This window comes from Atta cephalotes (assembly GCF_000143395.1).
Source record: "Atta cephalotes unplaced genomic scaffold scaffold00002, whole genome shotgun sequence".
NCBI classification, from domain to species: Eukaryota; Metazoa; Arthropoda; class Insecta; order Hymenoptera; family Formicidae; genus Atta; species Atta cephalotes.
The window spans coordinates 11,490,111-11,509,715 of NW_012130066.1; the positions used below are offsets into that span (position 1 = coordinate 11,490,111).

The 19,605-nt window shown below is 31.3% G+C and overlaps 1 protein-coding gene across 1 annotated transcript; it reads right to left on the reverse strand.

Annotated features, from left to right (window-relative positions):
- Positions 1–3,786: 3,786 nt before the first annotated feature.
- LOC105622144 (pinin) lies at positions 3,787–17,962 on the reverse strand. The gene is made up of 5 exons (XM_012203579.1): positions 17,808–17,962; positions 11,982–12,174; positions 4,808–4,981; positions 4,300–4,594; positions 3,787–4,103 (listed from the first exon to the last, which is right to left on the reverse strand). Exons 1-5 carry the CDS (start codon positions 17,960–17,962, stop codon positions 3,787–3,789), a joined length of 1,134 nt encoding a protein of 377 aa, XP_012058969.1.
- Positions 17,963–19,605: the final 1,643 nt, after the last annotated feature.

Genomic DNA, 19,605 nt, shown 5'->3' on the forward strand with positions numbered 1-19,605 from the left:
TTAACTTACGTTACGTTGTTCGTACTACGTACGTAGTAGTAGTACGTATATAGTACACTACTACTACTACTACTACTACTACTAGTAATTAATTATCTCTCTCTCTCTCTCTCTCTCTCTCTCTCTCTCTCTCTCTCTCTCTGGGTTAATTTGGAGCATGCGACGTAAACAAATCTTAATTATAGTATTTCTAGATCGAGCATTGTCAGAAATTTCGGGAGTAGGGGTAGCCCTCATTTAGAAAAAGATACACTCGGTCCTGTGTTCTCTCTCGTTTCGCGTATGCATATAAAGTGTACCTCTGAAAGAAAGGTTGGAAAGTGAGAATAAAGAACTAAAATATAATAGCTTACAGTCAGATCGGCGAGAAGAGTGTTCTGTGAGAATCTCACAAACGCGAATCAGGATGGACATGTTCTGTCGCGAAATTTTTGTTAACCAGATTAGCCCATCAAGCTCTTGATGTTTTCGATCCCCTTTCTCAGAGGTACACTTTGGGTGCTTTCCAATTGCAATGTCGCTAGACACTTTCGCACATGGCGACATAAATTACGTTCCAATTGTCCGTTATCATCGATACGCTATATCTGTACTCAGTATTTTTTGACAATTACATTTTACTAACTGCAGCGGCTATAAATGAGGGTGGAAGACGTTGAGTAGCCGGCACATTTACTTTTTTTTAATACAGGCGGAAAAAACTACATTTAATCTAACTCTATCCGAAACGGATCTCAACCATGCACAGCGTACACATTCTGATCCAATTGAATCATGCACAAACACACTTTGTGCATTCCTGTGTACTTTTGTGTTCAGATATTAAGATATTAAGTAATTGGAAAGTACCCTTTATATGTAAGTGCGAAACAAGAAAACCAAGTGAATGCGTTCTTTTCTAAATTAGGACTACCCCCATTCCTCGAATGTTCGGTCTAGAGATACTATGTCTATGATTATAGGTCCTTTGCATCGTTTTTATACCGCTGAAAGTTTGCCCAGAACCTAGACGGTCTTTAATAGTATCATCAGTGACTGTATACTAACAACTGGCAGTAATATACGAACACGGTCTTGCTCGGCTGATTAATCTGGATCTATAATAGATTTTTAAGTCTTAAGATAAATTTTCAGAAACTGCTCAAACCGGCTGTTTGTTTCATTGACAAAAACGATCATATAGTCAAAAATAATAACTATCATTCATCAATTTTGATCACATAATTCTTTTTGTCGCTAAAATAGCCGGTTTGAGCAGCTCGTGAAAATTTATTTTTAAAAGGACAAATCACAGTTGATTTTCTTCGTACTCGACTGTAATTGATCAATTTCTGATAGCTTAAGGTTTAAATCACCTATCACAGATCCGGACTCAAACTCGAAAAACATGGCTTCGAAAAATACATGGAAAATCATGGAAAATGGGGAAAATGATTTTAATGTAAATGCGATCTTTAAACGCAGTTGGTAAATAGTAGGTAACTATTTTTGAAAAAAATTCAGTGTTCCTATTCTTGGAAAAAAAAACGTATACGAAAAATTAGGGAAAGTATACTATATAATATAGTATACTATATAATATATAGTATACATAACATATATAGTATATAGTATACATAATATATATTGTATACTGTACATCCCTATCAATCTAATAATTTTCAAAATAGTCATTTTATTTTCGATATTTAAACGTACCAATAAGGAATCATTTTGAATTTTTTGTTTCAAATGAGCAGGATCGACTCAAACATGATTGCCCCATGTGGAAATATCTTTTTTAAAATCAATTATTTGAAAATGGTCTACCGAGGATTTCATTTTTTTGTTACAAAAAAATCTCTAAACATTGTTATATTAAATATTAATATAGGAAAAATGTGATACCAATTATTTTTATGGATTCATAAAGAATTCTAAAAAAACGCAAAAATAACGCGTTACATTAGAAAAATACATCTACGTCGCGAAATATTCCATTATATATTAATACATTATATATAATAAATAATTAGTTTTAATCTTTTATTGACGTTTTAATAAACGTTTGGAACCCGTAGATATATTTAAATACTCGTATTTTGTCCTTTCAATTATATTATTTGCATTGCAATTTAAAAAGTTAGGAAATTGATACTTAAATATTTTTCAATATTAAGTACACTGTTTCTCTGTTGTTATTCAGTAAAAATGGATCTTAAAACAGTCATCAAGATTTATAATTTATTAATATAAAAGTTGAAATTTTCAACATATTTTACTGATCTATATGTCGTCATATACAATAGCATATGAAAAAGCTAATGATGAATTCAATTGAAAACACTGCGTACGAGTGCATATTAAAGCCGTTGTTCATTGATTTAATTTGAATATAAAAGTAAAATGCAAATATTTTGAATTATAAAATACATATTTTACGTAATAATGCAATAAAATAAGTATTTCAGGATTTAATCGATTTCTATATTTATGTGTAAACATATCTTTTCATTATTTTGTGTACGACGACTTTAATATGTACCAGTGTGCACTGAGTGCAATTTGTTATAATATATATTGCAAAAAAATGTACATAATTTTTCATTAACATCTTTTGTTTGATTAAGCATCAAATTATTAAAATAGCTTGTCAATTTAATTCATATTACTACAGTAGTTTAATTGTATTTATAAGTCCAAAAAACCAATTGACGCTCAATGCGAATGATTACAAATATGGTATATATCCAGAGAGCATAAAATACTAAAAGATGACGAAAGAATGTCTTTTTCAAGTTGTCTTTTCGGCAAAGCGATAAGTTGACTAAAAGACATCTTTCTATCAACCTCTTTCCATCATCTCTGGATTAAGAGGAGGGGTACACTATACTACAATTTAAACTTGTTATTTAGAGTGCCCCTTATTGTTGCCTAGGGTCGCTGAACGGCCGAGAATGCCAAGAAAACATTTTCGGTCTACTTGAAACAAGTGATTAGTGTGAGAAGGAGCTCGCTGTCTCGTTCATTCTCGGCGCGCCGCATAGGCTCGTGCTTAAATGTGTGGCTATCGGTTTCGCCAGACTGCCGTCTGATTCTGTGTCGCCACCGTCAACGCAGCAGAGTTCTTGACTGAGTAGTAAGCCTTAAGGATCTAATTTTGACCGTTAGGGTTATTATTTCTATTCCTTATTGTTGAATTTTCAAATGCACGGTCCAGTAAGATTCTTATTATTAAAGATGAAAGCATTGTGGAAAGGATAACATAGTGTGTGCAGTTGGAAAATGTCTTTCTAAATTCTGTCCTCTTTGTTCATAAAGGCGAAGTTACCAATTGGAAAACGCTAAATATAGGACGATATTCATAATCTATTTTTATTTTAAAACTGTCTTAAATATATTTTGAGATGTTAATACAGTCTTCGTGTTGACTTATAACATTTTACGACTGTAAGATTTAAGATAGTCTTAAATGCAAAAAACTATGAATACCACTCCATGTTTCGCGATTCACAGTTGGTAGCTCTTAAACCTTATTAACAGTTCATAGACAGAGGGCAGAGATTTAGAAAGAAACACTGTCCAATTGCTCACATTATCCTTCCACCATGACTTAAAGTCATAAAATTGAATTATAAATTTGTATGTTAATAAAATTACAAGTTTTGATCTTTTGGGATGTCTTTAATTACACAATCATAAAACAATACTTGAAGACTATGAAAATTCTCTTACTATGAAAACCTCATTTTGTATCAGACCATTGGCTGTACATAATATGTACAACTTTTTATTGTAGCAAATATACTAGCCATTGTTTACATCATGTTGAATTTGATCCAATTGTACTTCTTCCTTTTTCTCTGTATGATCATCACAATTTTCATTTATTACAGACTCTATTGAAATATCAGCATTATCATTATTATCATTGATTGTAGCCTCAATATTATGTTCTGGATTAGGATCTCGATTTTCTTCACCCTCTTCTAGTAAACGTGGAGCTTCTACAGTATGTAAAGATGAAGATGCTTCAAAGTTTTGTGAATGCTTGCTTAATCCTATCTGAATCTCTATTAGATTTAATTCTTCAACCAATGCTTTTTCTCTTTTTTCAATTTCCTCTGAAACAATACAAAAAATATAATTTGCATAAATATACACATACATGAATTTACACTAATAAGACTGTTCTTTGTTATTGTATTGCATTAAACTTTCTGACTTTTACCAAACTTCAAAGATTTATTTCATTTTAGATACAATGTATAAGTTAATTTAGCTATAAAAAACAGACCTAATATTTATGAGATTACTAACCATGAAGTTCTTTCGTGGATTGCGCTAATAACATGTCTGTTTGTGGGTGTTTACGTTTTGGTATATAATAAATAGAAGGTTGTGCGTGTGTTTTAATAAATAAAGCAAGAGGTAACTGTGCATTGCGCCAATCTTGAAATTGTCGACTACGTGCAAGTTTTGCTTCCAATGTTCGCACTTCAGCCAATTGCCGTTTTCGTGACAAAAACAATTGTTGTCTTTCTCTTCGCAATTCTTCTTTTTCTCGTCTTCTAGCTTCTTCTACTCTAGCTTCCACTTCTGCTTTTTTATCTTCCTGCAAATTAAATATTATATTTCAAAGACATTAGAAGGTTTGCGAGTTATCGCCGTGTTTTCATCTATTGCTAACGCCAACATTTCATGAATCTTGCCAGGGAAAATACGGTGATAACTCAAATCTTCTGATATCTTTGAGATAATACCTGTGAAAGCCTAAAAAGCATTATACTTCATGATAAGCTACTGATTAAATTAAAATATATCCTACCTTCGCTTTGAGTTTAGTTTCCTCTTGTCTAAATTTTTGTAAAGTACCTAAAAGTGCACCAAACATTCGTTTATTTCTTTGTCGACTACGTTCATCTGTTCTTTCTCGTCTGATAACTTCTTGACGTGAAGGAATTTCTCGAGGAGTAGCTATTACTCTGGATGATACAGCAGGCTTAATAACATCAAAATACATATTAGTTTGGTAATTATACAGTTTAGCATAATCATTTAAAAAATCAATAAAATTAGATTTATTCAACGCATTTTTGCATGAAATGAAAGAATCTGGCAGAAATAAGCGTCGCTCTGTCTCGCGAACTGAGATATTAAAGCGTTAAAGTTAAAAGTTATGACTATTGAGGTTAAGAAATCTGTCGCAGTCGTGAAACACTACGATGCAAGTATGCGTTGTGGTAAAAAAATTGCTATTTTAAAACAAGTTCTCTGCTCTAAAACACAAATTCACGATTTTAAAAACAAATTCACTACTTTATAAACAAATTCATTGATTTAAAAAAACAAATTTATTACTTTAAAAACACAAATTATTTTCTTACATTATTTTTGTATTTTGAAAACAGTAAATTTGTTTTTTAAAGTAGAGAATTTGTTTTAAAATAGTGAATTTGTTCTATTCTATTATTTTTTCAGCATTTTTCCAGCATTTTTCCAACATTTCCGAGAAAGTCGCTCCATAGAGAATCTTCACAAAAAATTTCGAATCGACAAGCACGCAATTTTATCCTTAACAATATAAGTAAATGGTTATATTTATATACTGGAAAAATGAATACTTATCGAACAATTATTTATTAATAATGAATTTTTATAATGTATAGAAATTAAATTTCGATAATCGTGTATTTGACATATATGTGCAGACGAATAGTAATGTATCCCAATAATTCTGATTGGTTTGATCTCCACTCTATTACTTTTTCAAGATTTCGTTTTCCGAAATTCTGATCGTCATGGGACAGCACTCTGAAGAGATATTTTAAATACATAAAAATGGGGGAAATTATCGAGAATGCTACAACCTATGTGCTTTGTAATCTATTCGTTTGGTTTCAACATTTTATATTGAAATTAAAATAAGAACTATATAATTAATAAATGTTAATACTGGAGACATTCATACGTACTTTAAGAATTCGTTTTTTTTATTTCAAAGCTGTATTTGTATTTGTTTCTTCTATTATTACCGATACAAGATCTATATTCTTGTCTTCATAAATATAGCTACTTCTTGAAAAATCTTTATTACATGTATTAATGCCACATCTTCATATTAATATGAATTATTCCTTCAATGTCTTTTTAGGAATATGTACAAGATCGAGTTATTTGTAGGTTGCGTTCATGGACTACAAAGAAGTGTTTGACACAATAAACGTTCAGATACTGAAGTACTAGCAAAATAGATCACCACTGACTTTAGAATAGACCGATACAGTAGAGATTCTCTAAATTTGACTTCTATGATCTTTGCTTTCTTCACACGTACTTTTACAAACACTAATGTCATGTCCCTTCCCTGCCATGATAGGCTGTTGCGCATCTGCACCTAATTGTACTAGATTCTCACAGTGTATGCAATGTAATTCCATAGGCAGATTATATATAACTATTTGTGTAATGTATTTTTTTGTAATACATGATATGTGATACATATGTACATATGACTTGTTCTTTTAAAGTTATGTACATTGTAGTGCTTTTGCATGCTTTTGACAGATTAGCATACGCAACTGCGAAAGTGATGATTCATAGACTCGTGCTGTAGAGAAGATACCTCTATAATTTTGGCATTCCACTCTTATGGGCCAAATTTAAAGAGACTCTACTGTACACTGCAATAATCAAATATATGTACGAGAATGCTACAGCAAGTGTCAGCTCCATAAAGACATTGATAAATTCCATATAGAGAGGGGAGAGCGACACTATCGCCCCAAAGATTTACAACCCTGTTGTAATATACAGGGGTTGTGTATACAGGGTGTTTCAGAAATAAGGTAGGAGCCGCATGGCGTAGAAGGAGGAATAAAAGTCAAGAGGAATAAAAAAAATCTGATACCATTTTGAGATATTCGCTGTAGTTTTCGAATTAAAAAAGGAAAGCCAATGTGATGAAGCCGCGTCGTACGAATTTGTAACACGGCCCATCACTCGACAGAGGTCCATTCTACGACCCCAATGCAGCTCCTACTTTATTTCTGAGACACTCTGTATATGAAAATTCATAAACTCTCGGCATAAATATAAATGATAAAATGCTCAATTATTTAAGATTTGCAGACGACATAGTTCTAATCTCTGAGTATATTGATGCCAAAACAATGCTGGAGAGAATGAATAAAATCTTGTAAGAAATAAGCGACAAGACGAGAAAAATATTAGGGCGCCGAGATTCGATCCGAGACTTGGTCTCCTCCGTAATAGTAGACTTCCATCCTGCCACTGAGCCACACAGCCCTGAGAGCTTCTCTGTTGTCCTCTAAATTTCTTATAATCTTTCAAAAAGTAGGTCTAAAAATCAACATTGAAAGACTAAACTAATGACAAACTTTATTTTCAGTAAAGATATGTGGTGTTATCTTTTGACGTGTATGGATGAAACCTGCGAGTTAACATCTTTTATAAAAGAAAAAACGTCTGTGTCTAAGTCAACGTCGTGTGATAAATGCCGATCAAACAATAGCCGCGGGATCGGCGACATCTGAGAGGCAACGATACGAATTCCAGTCCGCTTGCAGCACGGTTAATAGCATGAAGAGGGTATAGGCGAACACACAACGCATGCGCAAGTGCATATGGACATGAATTTATGACTCATAGTGTATGTGTCTTCTTACTCTCTTCATTGCTGTTACGATAGATAGCATCATGGTATTATAATCGGTCTAGCTATTTTTGCCGATATCTTTGATTTTCGCAGGAGGACAGCCAGTGAGTCAGTTTAGAGAAACGATCCAAAGGGATTACATTGTACGAGTATCAATGAGTATACATATCTTGTGCATTAAAAAGTATTGTAAATCGAAGAAGACGAGTATTTTCTCACTTTAATTTCGATCCCTGCACCATCAAAGAACCAATCATCCTAACATTCCTACAGATATAAACATTGATGGAAGTTACATAGAGCAAATGACATCTTACAAATATTTACGCATAAAATATCAAAGACGACCAAACATGTGAACTCTCCCGGAATAGATTTGACGTGGACTGTCTTTGAAAACCTAAGACGTATATTAAAATCATAACTCCCAATGTGACATTCTTGAATAGGTAGGAGTCAACAACACGCACACGCGTGCGCGTACACACACATATACACAATGATGTTCCGACCAGACAAATTCCACACAGTTCATATTGGGAAGAAATAAAACCATAATTTGAGCTGACAGCAGTTAAATTCTTAAATTCGGAAATAATTCAGCGAAAAATTATCGTATTAAGCTCGATAAAAAAAAACAATTTAAAGATATAATTTCTATACTTTCATATACGTGTTGCCCCATTAAATTGTGATATCTAATTCATACCATCGCAAATTTGAACTTTTGATTATCACTTTTGTATTTTCTCATTTTATCATTCATTGTGAAAATAATGGCCTAGTACAATTCTCATTCAAAGATTCTTAAAATAGATATTTCAAACTTCATTTTGCATTTTTATGTTCATTATTTACCATGTTATGATCATTTGAAAGAAAAACATTTTCTCAAATTTTTTTAGTATTTTCTGTTTTTTTTTTGGGGAGTGTAGAAAGATTTACACAAATTAGGCTTTTAAATCTAAATATTTCAAAAATTATAAGAGGCCGCCTAGTTATTAAGGCAAAGTTACTTAGAATCATGACAACATATGTCAAAGTCATCGGCGCGATGTGCCTTAATATAAATAATTATCAAAATATTTAAAATAAAATATTGATCGATACCAAGCGTATTTGATAAACGTCATTACAAAAACGCGTTTTTCAGATTTTTTTTAAAGGAAAACGGATTTCATTTAAAACTTAATGACACCATAGCCCAATAAACTATATAGCGGCAGGCTTAACTATCATTTAAATTTAAAATTCTGATAATTAAAATTTCGAAAACAAGATTATTAATATAAATAATAAATATAATGTCAATGTAGTTTAATAATGTACAAATAAAAGTCTTTATATGTTCTATAGTTTTTAAATAGTTTTTTATGTCTAACGAATAAATTTCTTTTTTACAATTGTTGTTTTAAAACTCTCATACACGAATTATTTCAAAAATTATATGAAAATATATTTGACTTAATATATGTTTACTACTAACTTGATTATTTATTTCAGAAAAAAACTATTAAAAAAGAAAAAAATCGGGATTGAACTTGGAATTTCCAGTGTTCTGATCTTGCACCCTACGAGCTCGATCATACCAATTTCTTGCAATTCGAGTTTATTAATATTTTCATAAATTGTCACGACATAATTTATACTATTCTGAATTAATTCTTTATGGTCACTTAAAGTTTAGGAGGTCCCAAAAAAGTGTGAAGCTTTATATTACTAAATTTTTTTTAAAAGAGAACTTAAATTGCCATTTATCCGAAATTTAAGATATCATTTTTGTACCTTCAATCGTATGTTGTTCCTTGGACGTCAATCTTTGCGATTTTTTAAAATATATTATAATTAAAAACTTTAAAAAGCCACTGTATTTTCATATTCTATAATATTTAATGTTATTCTGTAATGTTTAAAGTAATCTTTAGTATTTTTTGTGATTTTAAAGAACAAAAGTTATAAATACGGTAATCAATTAAAATGTTGAGGTCATTTTGCCCCTTTGACCAACATAAAATTCTTAAGAGGTGTGATTACGAAGGATTAAGGCTTCAGCACAAATCATAATCGAGTCATAAAATTAGTCGTAGTCATGAATCAACACACAATGTTTTGGTCAATCTATAACTACGATTACATTCCAATTCCAACTCAATTACGGTCATCTTTGTGCTTAAGCATTTAGACTTAATGGGAGAAGTATACTATTGCTACAATTTATTAAAATTTATACGTTATCTAGAATGCTTATCGCCCTTTATTATATATCAAGCGATTGAGATTGCAGAGAAAGCATTTTCGATCGCTTGAAATAATACAACTAGAATGAGAAGGATGGACGTTTTTTTGCTCTCGTTCACTCTCAGCGCGCTGAAGACAGGCATACGGACATGGGCTCGTGCTTGCGTATGTGGCTACGGTTACGGCAGGCCGTCACTTGGTGACGCTAATCACATGCCTAATTCCAACTGTTGATTCTGTGCCACTGTCAACGCGGAGTTTTTAACTGAGTACTCAGCCTGAAGCCATCTGTATTATCGATTAAATCATACAATTTTTGTAACAATTTTTTTTTCCTCTCTTACTCTTAAAGATTCAAAAAATCTTTTTCAAGGATTAAAGTATACGCGTCCGTGCTGAGAACGACAAAATATTTCGAAATTGAGATCTTTTTTATCATTTCTTAGCAGTGATGCGAATTTCAATCCGCTTGCTGCACAGTTAATAACAAAAAGAAGATATAAGAAGGTACATTCTCTACGATGAATTCATATCCATGTATACTTGCACATGCGTTGTGTGTCCGCCTATGTCTTCTTCATGCTATTAACCGTACTGCAAACGGGCTGAAATTCGCATCACTGTTTCTTAATCCAATATGACGCTCCAGAATTGTCACGTCGTAACAATATTTGCTTCATATAAAAGCTGTGGAATCTATACTTACGAAATAGTAGTCCACAGATTAGTAGTTTGCATGAAGTTCTTAAAATTGGATTTGAACGTTTAATTAAAACATAATTGTTGTAATACACGAAAATTTATATATATGTGTGGCATGTGTGAATGAGATATTGATGTACTGTCAATGATACATACATCGTCTGTGTGTAAGTGCCGCTTTCAATATGACTAACCGTTTAGGATTCCCTTAAAAGCATTCATATGATCGTGGCAAATGAGCATGAATTATTTTCAGAAGTTTATACAATCTGGATTTTTGCAAGGGTTGTTACCATAAAGTAAAATTACTTGTACTTATAATCATTATTCATTAAAAATCACAAAAATCTAAAGGCCTATATAAAAATTTAAATTAATTGAAAAAGAAAGAAATATTAGACGAGTCCAAAATAGCACGTGATTTTGATATTAAAAAGCATTAAGAATAAACAAAATATTTATTATTTTTAAGATATACGAGATGTAACAATAAAGTTTCAAAATTAATTTTGTTTCAAAATCACACTGTTGATTTTTTTTCATTGCTGTGTAATCTGAACCTTCTACCTGCACGAATTTCAATTATTTCAGTTATTGTAAAGATATGTTTTAATCCCATATTAAGAGAAAAATAGAACACAATTTAGAGAAAAGTTGTGACATTTCGTGAAAAGTAACGAATCATCAACAAATATTTATTTATTTAAAAAGTCGACTAGGATTTTTCTCAAAAATGTTATCATTCATTACTCTAAATTGCATTTCATTTTTCTTATATCACGAAACACAATATTGTGACAAGTCCAGACAACAATGTATTTAGCTTGTTGCTTGCAAATAAATGTATTGTTAGAATTGTTGCAACTAAGTCTGTATTTGTTGACAATCGATACCTTCGTGATATGATAATTTTAGGCAGTAACTTTGCCAACTTTAAAATCTTCATCAAAATTCATGTTATTGCTATTATGTTGCTATAATAATCTAGGACACAATATAAATTGCCGACAATGTGAGATAACTGTTGTTATTTAGTTGTTTGATACTACTATTTTGCTATAAAACCGTTGGCATGTACACACGCACGCACGCACGCACGCACGCACGCACGCAGTATTACCTATATTCAGCGTATTGCTATAATATTGGTATATTTGAAATCACTGAAGACAAATATACAGTTAGTTACTAGCATCATAAGCACTCACACTTATCTAGAAACTTGAATAATGATTGTACATTTGATAATTTACTTTTTTCATATAGGAGATTCAAATTACACAGCGGGAATTACGGGAAGTAACAACTTATAATGTTGTCACCTTAGTGAAAGCAAAATTATTTTTAAAACTTTATTATCACTTCTCATGCGTAAATAAATTACCTTGGTAATATTATCGTCTTCATCAGCACTATCATCTGCAGTAGATGGAACACGTGCACTTAATCGACTAAAAACTGTTTTTGGTTCTGCATTAGAACTTTGCCAACGTCGTTTGCCTCCTGCTAATTCATTATTCATGAACTCTGTTATAGCTCTTCGACGATCTTCTTGCAATAGTCGTTTTTGAGGAATTCTAGAAAAGAATAAATCAAACTAAAGGTTTATTTTATTTTCTGTGTGTGTTCCTCACTGATTGCATTAGTTCAAGAAATATCGTTTCACGTTTATTACACTAAATCGTTTAAATCAGAAACATGATGAAAAGCACGGACAATAGGAGCAGGAAATAACAAATTTCAATCTATTAAAAATCATATACAGGGTGCGTTACCAAAATCCAGACAAATCGAATTCTTTAAACAAAATGTTTTTAATGAAAAATTAAATATTACAAAAAATCCTTTTACGTGCCACTTGGGGGATCTCTGTAGAACACAATTATTATATATATCCCCCACTTAACTTGAATGATGTCTATTCTCGATCTGAAATGTTAACTTGAATGACCTCTATTCTCGGTCTGAAATGTTTGCACACATGCTGTAATGTAGCGCTGTCCATGCCGACGAATGCTGCCTCAATAGCGGTCTTTAATGACGTCACATTGGGATGCCGAGATTTGTTTGTGACACTTTCAACTACGCTCCATACGTAGTAGTCCGAGGAATTTAAATCTGGACTTTTGGGAGGCTAGAATTCCTTAGACTAAAACATACGACGTTGTCTGAAAGCCAATTTTGAAAATGACTCGTATGAGCCGGTACATCATCCTGCTGAAAAACATATGAACTTCCGGACGCCACATCTAGGACTTTATTACATCCATCAGAACGCGCAACGATTGCCCCTGGATCATCTGAAATTAGCGCTTTCAAGGGGGGAGGGGGGAAGGGGTTCTCGCGGTACGTTCTTTCAAGTGACTCTTTCTCGCTGGCATATTGGAACCTTTGTTGGACTGTCTAAAGCCATATATTTTGCCATAACGTCATAAACAGTTGATTTCGGGTATTCAAAGAACCAAATTATTTCCGCTGAGCGCCCAGCGTGAAGGCCTTCGATGATTGGCTTTTCGATTATACTCCGCACTTGGTTTCAACATCGCGATTATTTTTTGAGAATATGACTTAGAAACATCAGGCTTTCTCGGACGCCAACAACAACCTCTGACGGAGGCACAATAGCGGAAAATTTAAATTGAAATTTGTCCGGAATTTGTTGCACTCTGTACTAGAATGGACGCTTTATGATAGATTGAAATCTCTTTTCCTAATGCTTGTATTTTTCATTGTGTTTCATTATGTTTCCTTTACTGTCCTCAAAATGATATTAGCGATATCACCGACGAGATACTATTAGGCTGCGTCTGAGAATATACGCCGAATAATCTCCAAGATCAATTTATCCTTATTTAACATTCGATGAACAATAAGGAATGATACTTGGAGCAGATTAGATAAAAGATGTTTTCTTTTTAAGAATAAAATATTGTTTTTTTGTCTCTCAAAGATGTTTTTAATGCTTCATATATCCTTGTGAAACAGTATTATAAAAAAACATGTTTAAACATGTTAAAAATGTCGATTAAGCATATTTTAAACAATTTAAAACTGATTTTTATCAATTTAGAGGCATTCGGTGCGTATTCCTCGAATTTTAAAGACGGCCAGCCGTGGGCAAAGTTCATGACTATCAAAGAGTTCCGGGGTTTGGAGATAATTGAAAAACAATGACATTGTCGATAATTGATATAAATTTGCGATTATTGACATAAGTATTTGAATAATTTTTAAATTATTAAATTATTACATTATTAAATTCACGATTTTTTATTAAGTGCTCCATAAATAAGTACATATACTTATTTATATAATACTACAATATCTTATACATTGCTACAAAATTATAATTTTTTTCTCTACAGTTACCATCTCTATTAATAATAAAATTTGAACAATAATATTAAAATTACAGTTTTTAAATAAAAATCGTGTGTTATTCGATTTTAAACATATATACATATCTACAAAACTAATAAATCATAAAATTAATACTATATTATTACTTTTCTTACTTTTAGTCATGTTATTATGTTTCTTACTTTTAGGGTCAGTTGTTCCATTCTTTTGGTAAATTTTACCTGTTGGGTAAGTAGTAAGATTACCCAATCACATGCATGAATTACCTCATAAGTAAAATTTATCAAAAGGTGGAACAACCGGTTCCTAGTTTAGTTTCATTTAAATTTTAACAATCACGCAAACTTCAGTAAGACCAGCAGTCTTTAACAGAATATCTTGTCGGTGGCAATACTAAGTTTATTCTTTTTAGCAAAGTTCTTGCACGAGTCATTTTTCTTATTTTTCTCTCCACATTGGAGAGAAAGAGAAAAGAAACTGTACAAAAAGTTTAGCTAAAAAGAACAGGTCTAGTGTAAGCGTTAAAACTGGAAACACAATAAAAAGCACAGGATAAAGCAATAGGAATAGGGAATAAGAGATTTCAACTTATCAGAAAGCATCCATTCTATGGTTATTCATAATTTCTGATAAGTTGAGCATTATGTTTCCAGCTTAATAGTCCGGGAACTAATGAAGATTTTCCCTATAATTTGATACCAGCTGAAAATTTGTGTGCTGTTTGTCTAAGTCTAGATAGTGGAGAAGAGAAAAGTTAATGCCTGGCTGTCCGGATCAGCCGCGATACGGAAACACATTCCGTAGAATCGTTAAAAATCCTGATGCATAAACGTCATTTGATATCGCCTGAAACTTCTTTGGATAGTAGTGTGAATTAATTAAAAAATAGTAACAATACCTGACTGCGCAAAATGATTGCGCAAATTGCTCGGCTACGGATCAAATATGTCAAAAAATAAGATGCCCTTACGTCATTTAATACCGGCTAACTTTTTTTGAAGAATAAGTTTATAAGAAAGAGATTTTTAATCACCCATCAACGTTTTATAACGTTATTTCAGTTATTAAAAATTTAAAAATTATGTGCCAATAATTTTATGTGAAAATGACAATCTAACAGTCTACTCTTGTATTTCTGAACTCGATTTTGCAGATACTGTAGATATTGAACTCGATTTTGCAGACTGGTAACAAATTACATAAGCTGCGTTCCATCTAACAACACTCGCAAACATAGACATAATAAGAATAGACCGAGCATGTCCTTTATTTTGATATGAAGATCAGGCAAAAAAGGACAAAGGATAAATATTAAACAGAGAACAAGTTATTCACATCTTACTTCTCCTCTCCATTCTTTTCTAGTCAGAAAGAGAATGCTACACGGTATCCATTGTCCATCCTTTCCTACCTAGTCTTTCAAACCTCAATCTATTCTTATTATGTCTATGCTCGCAACATTCACAAGCATCGTTTGTCATTGACATTTAATAAATAACATGAATAAAATGATTCCATGAGCGTTGTGAGCGTCAAGTGGAATGCAGCCATAGAAAGTCAGCTCTCAGACTATAATGTATACAAGTTCAGCCATATAAAACAGACTTTGTACAAATAATGCAAAATCTATAAATAATCTAAAAATAGATAAATATGATACTAAGCCTACATATAAAAATATTTCACATCATTGTCTTCATTATTCAGAATAATGGAATTGCATTAATACTTTCTATCTTTATCAAATGAATCTAATATTTCTGTATAAACAATAGGTTTGTTTTTTATTGCTGAATTTTCTGAACTAATGTAATAAATGTATATTGAAGTGTTCTTTATTGCAAAATGTGTGTCTTAAAATGTTCTTTATTGCAATATAGGAAAATTCGGTGCAAAAGTTCACTGGCTGCACTAGATTTAGAGTTAGTGCAAGCAGTGCAAGACACCTAGAAATGGCTGTTCAGCGAAATACAACTATTACATATATACATTATTACATATATACATTATTAATAATATTATCTAAATGTAATAATATATATCATCTATATTTTTTACCATTATTATCTTTGATTAAAATTGTGAAAATAGTGGAATTGCAATTACATTTTATTCATTAAATGAATCTAATAATTCATGTCCATCATGGATGACTGTACATTTTATATTGCCTATTTATACTATGCCCTTGCTCAGTTTTAGTTCAGTTCAGTGCAATTCTAGTGCTGCAATAAAAAACAAATGTATAATAATATGGAACGCCATTCTATCTTGTACTAGAATATTTTTTATTTCTTGCCTACACTTATATACACTTACACTCGTCAGTTTTGAGGTCTATTTTCTGTGGCTAAACCAGTGTACACTTTTGGAATTCAAAGTGAAATAGATGTATGTTTGATATTTGTCGAAAGCGAAAAAGAGAGTTTTAGTGCATTTTAGTGCAGGAATAGAAAAATAGAACATTTATTTACTAATTCAGTTTAGTGCAAAGATCTGTTTTCTGTGATTGAACTAATTAGGTACGGTATCCTTCATAAGTTTGGGAATATTCTACGTTTTACAGGAAAGTCATTACATGACAGCGATCGATACATGTTTTAATGTAGATTTACTCAGTTCAACTTACTCTTTTTCTAGTTCTAAAGATTAGAAAAAGTTGAAAAGTAAGTTGAACCGAGATTAAAGTTAACATTGGTGGAAATGGGCATAAGTGCACGAACCGATAAGCACTAAAAATTGCACAAAAAAAAATTTATTGTCGCTACTGGATATGATTATACTGTGGCGGATCGATATATAATTTAAATACTTCGTAAGACATCTAAATGACGATAAGCATTTATCTAGAACATCTATAAGCTTGTACATGCCGAGAATATGTTGGACAATCATTTCACAGCATCGAAGCGCTCAAGATTTGAATTTCGTGTTTTGGTCTATTGTTTATGTGTATATTGTCATTGTGTTTGGCAATGTTCATTGTATATATACAGGTCATTTAATTGTAGTTTAACGGTTTCTATAAAAGTAGTAAACTATTTAAGTCGCAAGTTGATTTTGTCTCCATAAAAATTGAAAAATGGTCTCGAAGAATCAGATTTCATATGAATTTTAATTAAAATTTCATATTTTAATAGCATGTTATTAAATTTTTAATTGAAAAAAGACAAAATAAAAGTACATACATATGTTATATTATAGATAATGTATAAATGTATGTACTTTTATTTCATTTTTTTTCAATTAAATAATTATTTACAAACGTGTAAAATGTAGTGTTCCCAAACTTATTATGCAGGATACTGTATATATTTGATACTTATTGAAAGTAAGAGAATTCTAGTGCAATCTAATGCAGGAAACAGACACTAATGCAATCAGTCCTTACACAGGGATATAAAAACAAATCTTAAATTACATGAAAGAAAACTATGTGTGCCTTCCAACAAGTGACACAATGCGACACAGTGATCATATCATTTTTATTTAACATTGACAAATAACAAGGATGTAATGATCTATTGTGTCATACCGTGGATCACTTATTAAAAGAAATCACTGATAAAAAATGTATGAATATATTATTTAACACACTTATATATGATAGAAATGATGTGATGATACAACATACAAATGTAAAACAAAAATGTAATACAAATAGTACAAAAATAACAATTAGATAAAAGTGTAAAAAAGCTCATGACAGTAAAAGTTACATACTGCAATACATAAATTGTTAAAATATTTTAAGAATTTTATTATAAAATGTTTTTAAAAATATTTAATAATTTAATATGAATAAAACCTAGAAAATAAATATTAAAGATTTTTTAAAATTAAATATAACCTAGATTGCAATGGACCACTTTCGCCATCAGGAAGATCACGGCCCAAAATTTTACGAATGCTACGATCGAGACCACGAAGTCCATCGCGGGCAACTTCTAACTGTGCTTCTAATCTGTCGGCTCCCCATAACTCTTGACAATCTAACTTCCTCATTAGAAACTTTTGCACTTAATAACACAGAAAACCAATTTTTTCAACAAAGAATCGAAATAATGTTGACAAGTTGATTAGAGATCGGAAAAATTTCTGATTTTCTAAATTGTGAATTGGGCATAGATTTATTAAGAGTAGATGAACATTATTGACCTGTGTTATGCCTCCGGCACACTAGCGCTATAGTATAATCATAGCAGCGACAGTGAACTTTTTTGTGATCTGCGCATGTATCGATTTGTACACTTGTCCATTTCCACAAATGTAGATTAATTTTAATCTCGATTCAACTTACTCTTCATCTTTTTCTAATCTTTAGAACGAGAAAAAGACGAAGAGTAAGTTGAACTGAAATTGAAGTTAATCTACATTGGTGGAAACGGGCATTAGGAATATGGCGGAAGTATTAATAAGACACTATAAATGTAAATATTCGCATATCCACTATTGTTACTTTTTTCCCCATTCCTTGCTTTTTTCTCCATTCCGCCGCTGAGCTGAGAAGGTTATGGTTACATAACCTATAACATCGTTACGATGTTATAGGTTATAGTTTCTAAGCTGTTGGCAACCTTGTAGCTTCGTATTTATGTATTTTCGCACTTCAAATTTTATCATAAGATTAAGAGACGAAAAGAAGGATATAAAAAAACTGAAATATTATATATTAACGAAGGCAAAAAAATTTATAAAATGTCTTGTTGCGTTGCGACAAACTGTATCAATAGATCAGAAAAAGGTATTCGAGTGACAAAAAATTATGTAGAGAGTTTGATACATTTTTAATATTTTTGGTATAAATTTGTGATACGTCATCTTATATTTTGAATATTTTCGTTCAAAGATTGAATCGACATTTTTTTTTCGATTTCATTTCGACAATTGCAATATCGCTCTAATCATAAAAGCTTTCTCAAAATTTTTCAGAATTTATAAATAATTTTATAACTTTTTAGAAAATTATGGAAGTTTTTCATATGAATCGGAACATTTTTTACAACTGTCGATAAAGTCTACATCTTTTCTTCTAATTCTTTGTATCTTATTTTATTATTCTACTCCTGCTGAATAACATTATTTTTATTTGTATTTTGTAATTTATTTAATATAATCTTATTACGTCACTTTTATTAAGAAATTTCAGGGAATAATGTCTCTTACCATAAATGAAATCAAGAAAAAATATCATCGACTCTATCAAAGTCTAGCTAGATTAATTTTAGTTCGAATCGATATCGAAATGATCTCGATTTTTAAATTAATGAAATTTAAATGTTGGTTTATCATACAAGTTTCCAGTATCATTTAGAAGTATAAAAATACTATTTTTATTTTATTTAGTGTCACTGCTGCAATAATATTACTGATACGCAATAGTCAATGTTGAGCCAGTAGTGTTACTACTGTAGTAAGTAGTAATCAAAATTGGAGTAATCAAAAATCCATCGAAATCAATAGAAATTTCAAAAATTTTCGATTTTTATTTTCGACATCGAAACGACGTCTTCAAGAAACTATTTCTAACTGGGGACTTGTGACATCGCTATACTTTTTCGCAGATGAGAAATTTCAATTCTTTTCTTCAAATTGACATACATATTTGGCACCTTATCTAGAAATAACCTGAACGCCAGACATTCTTC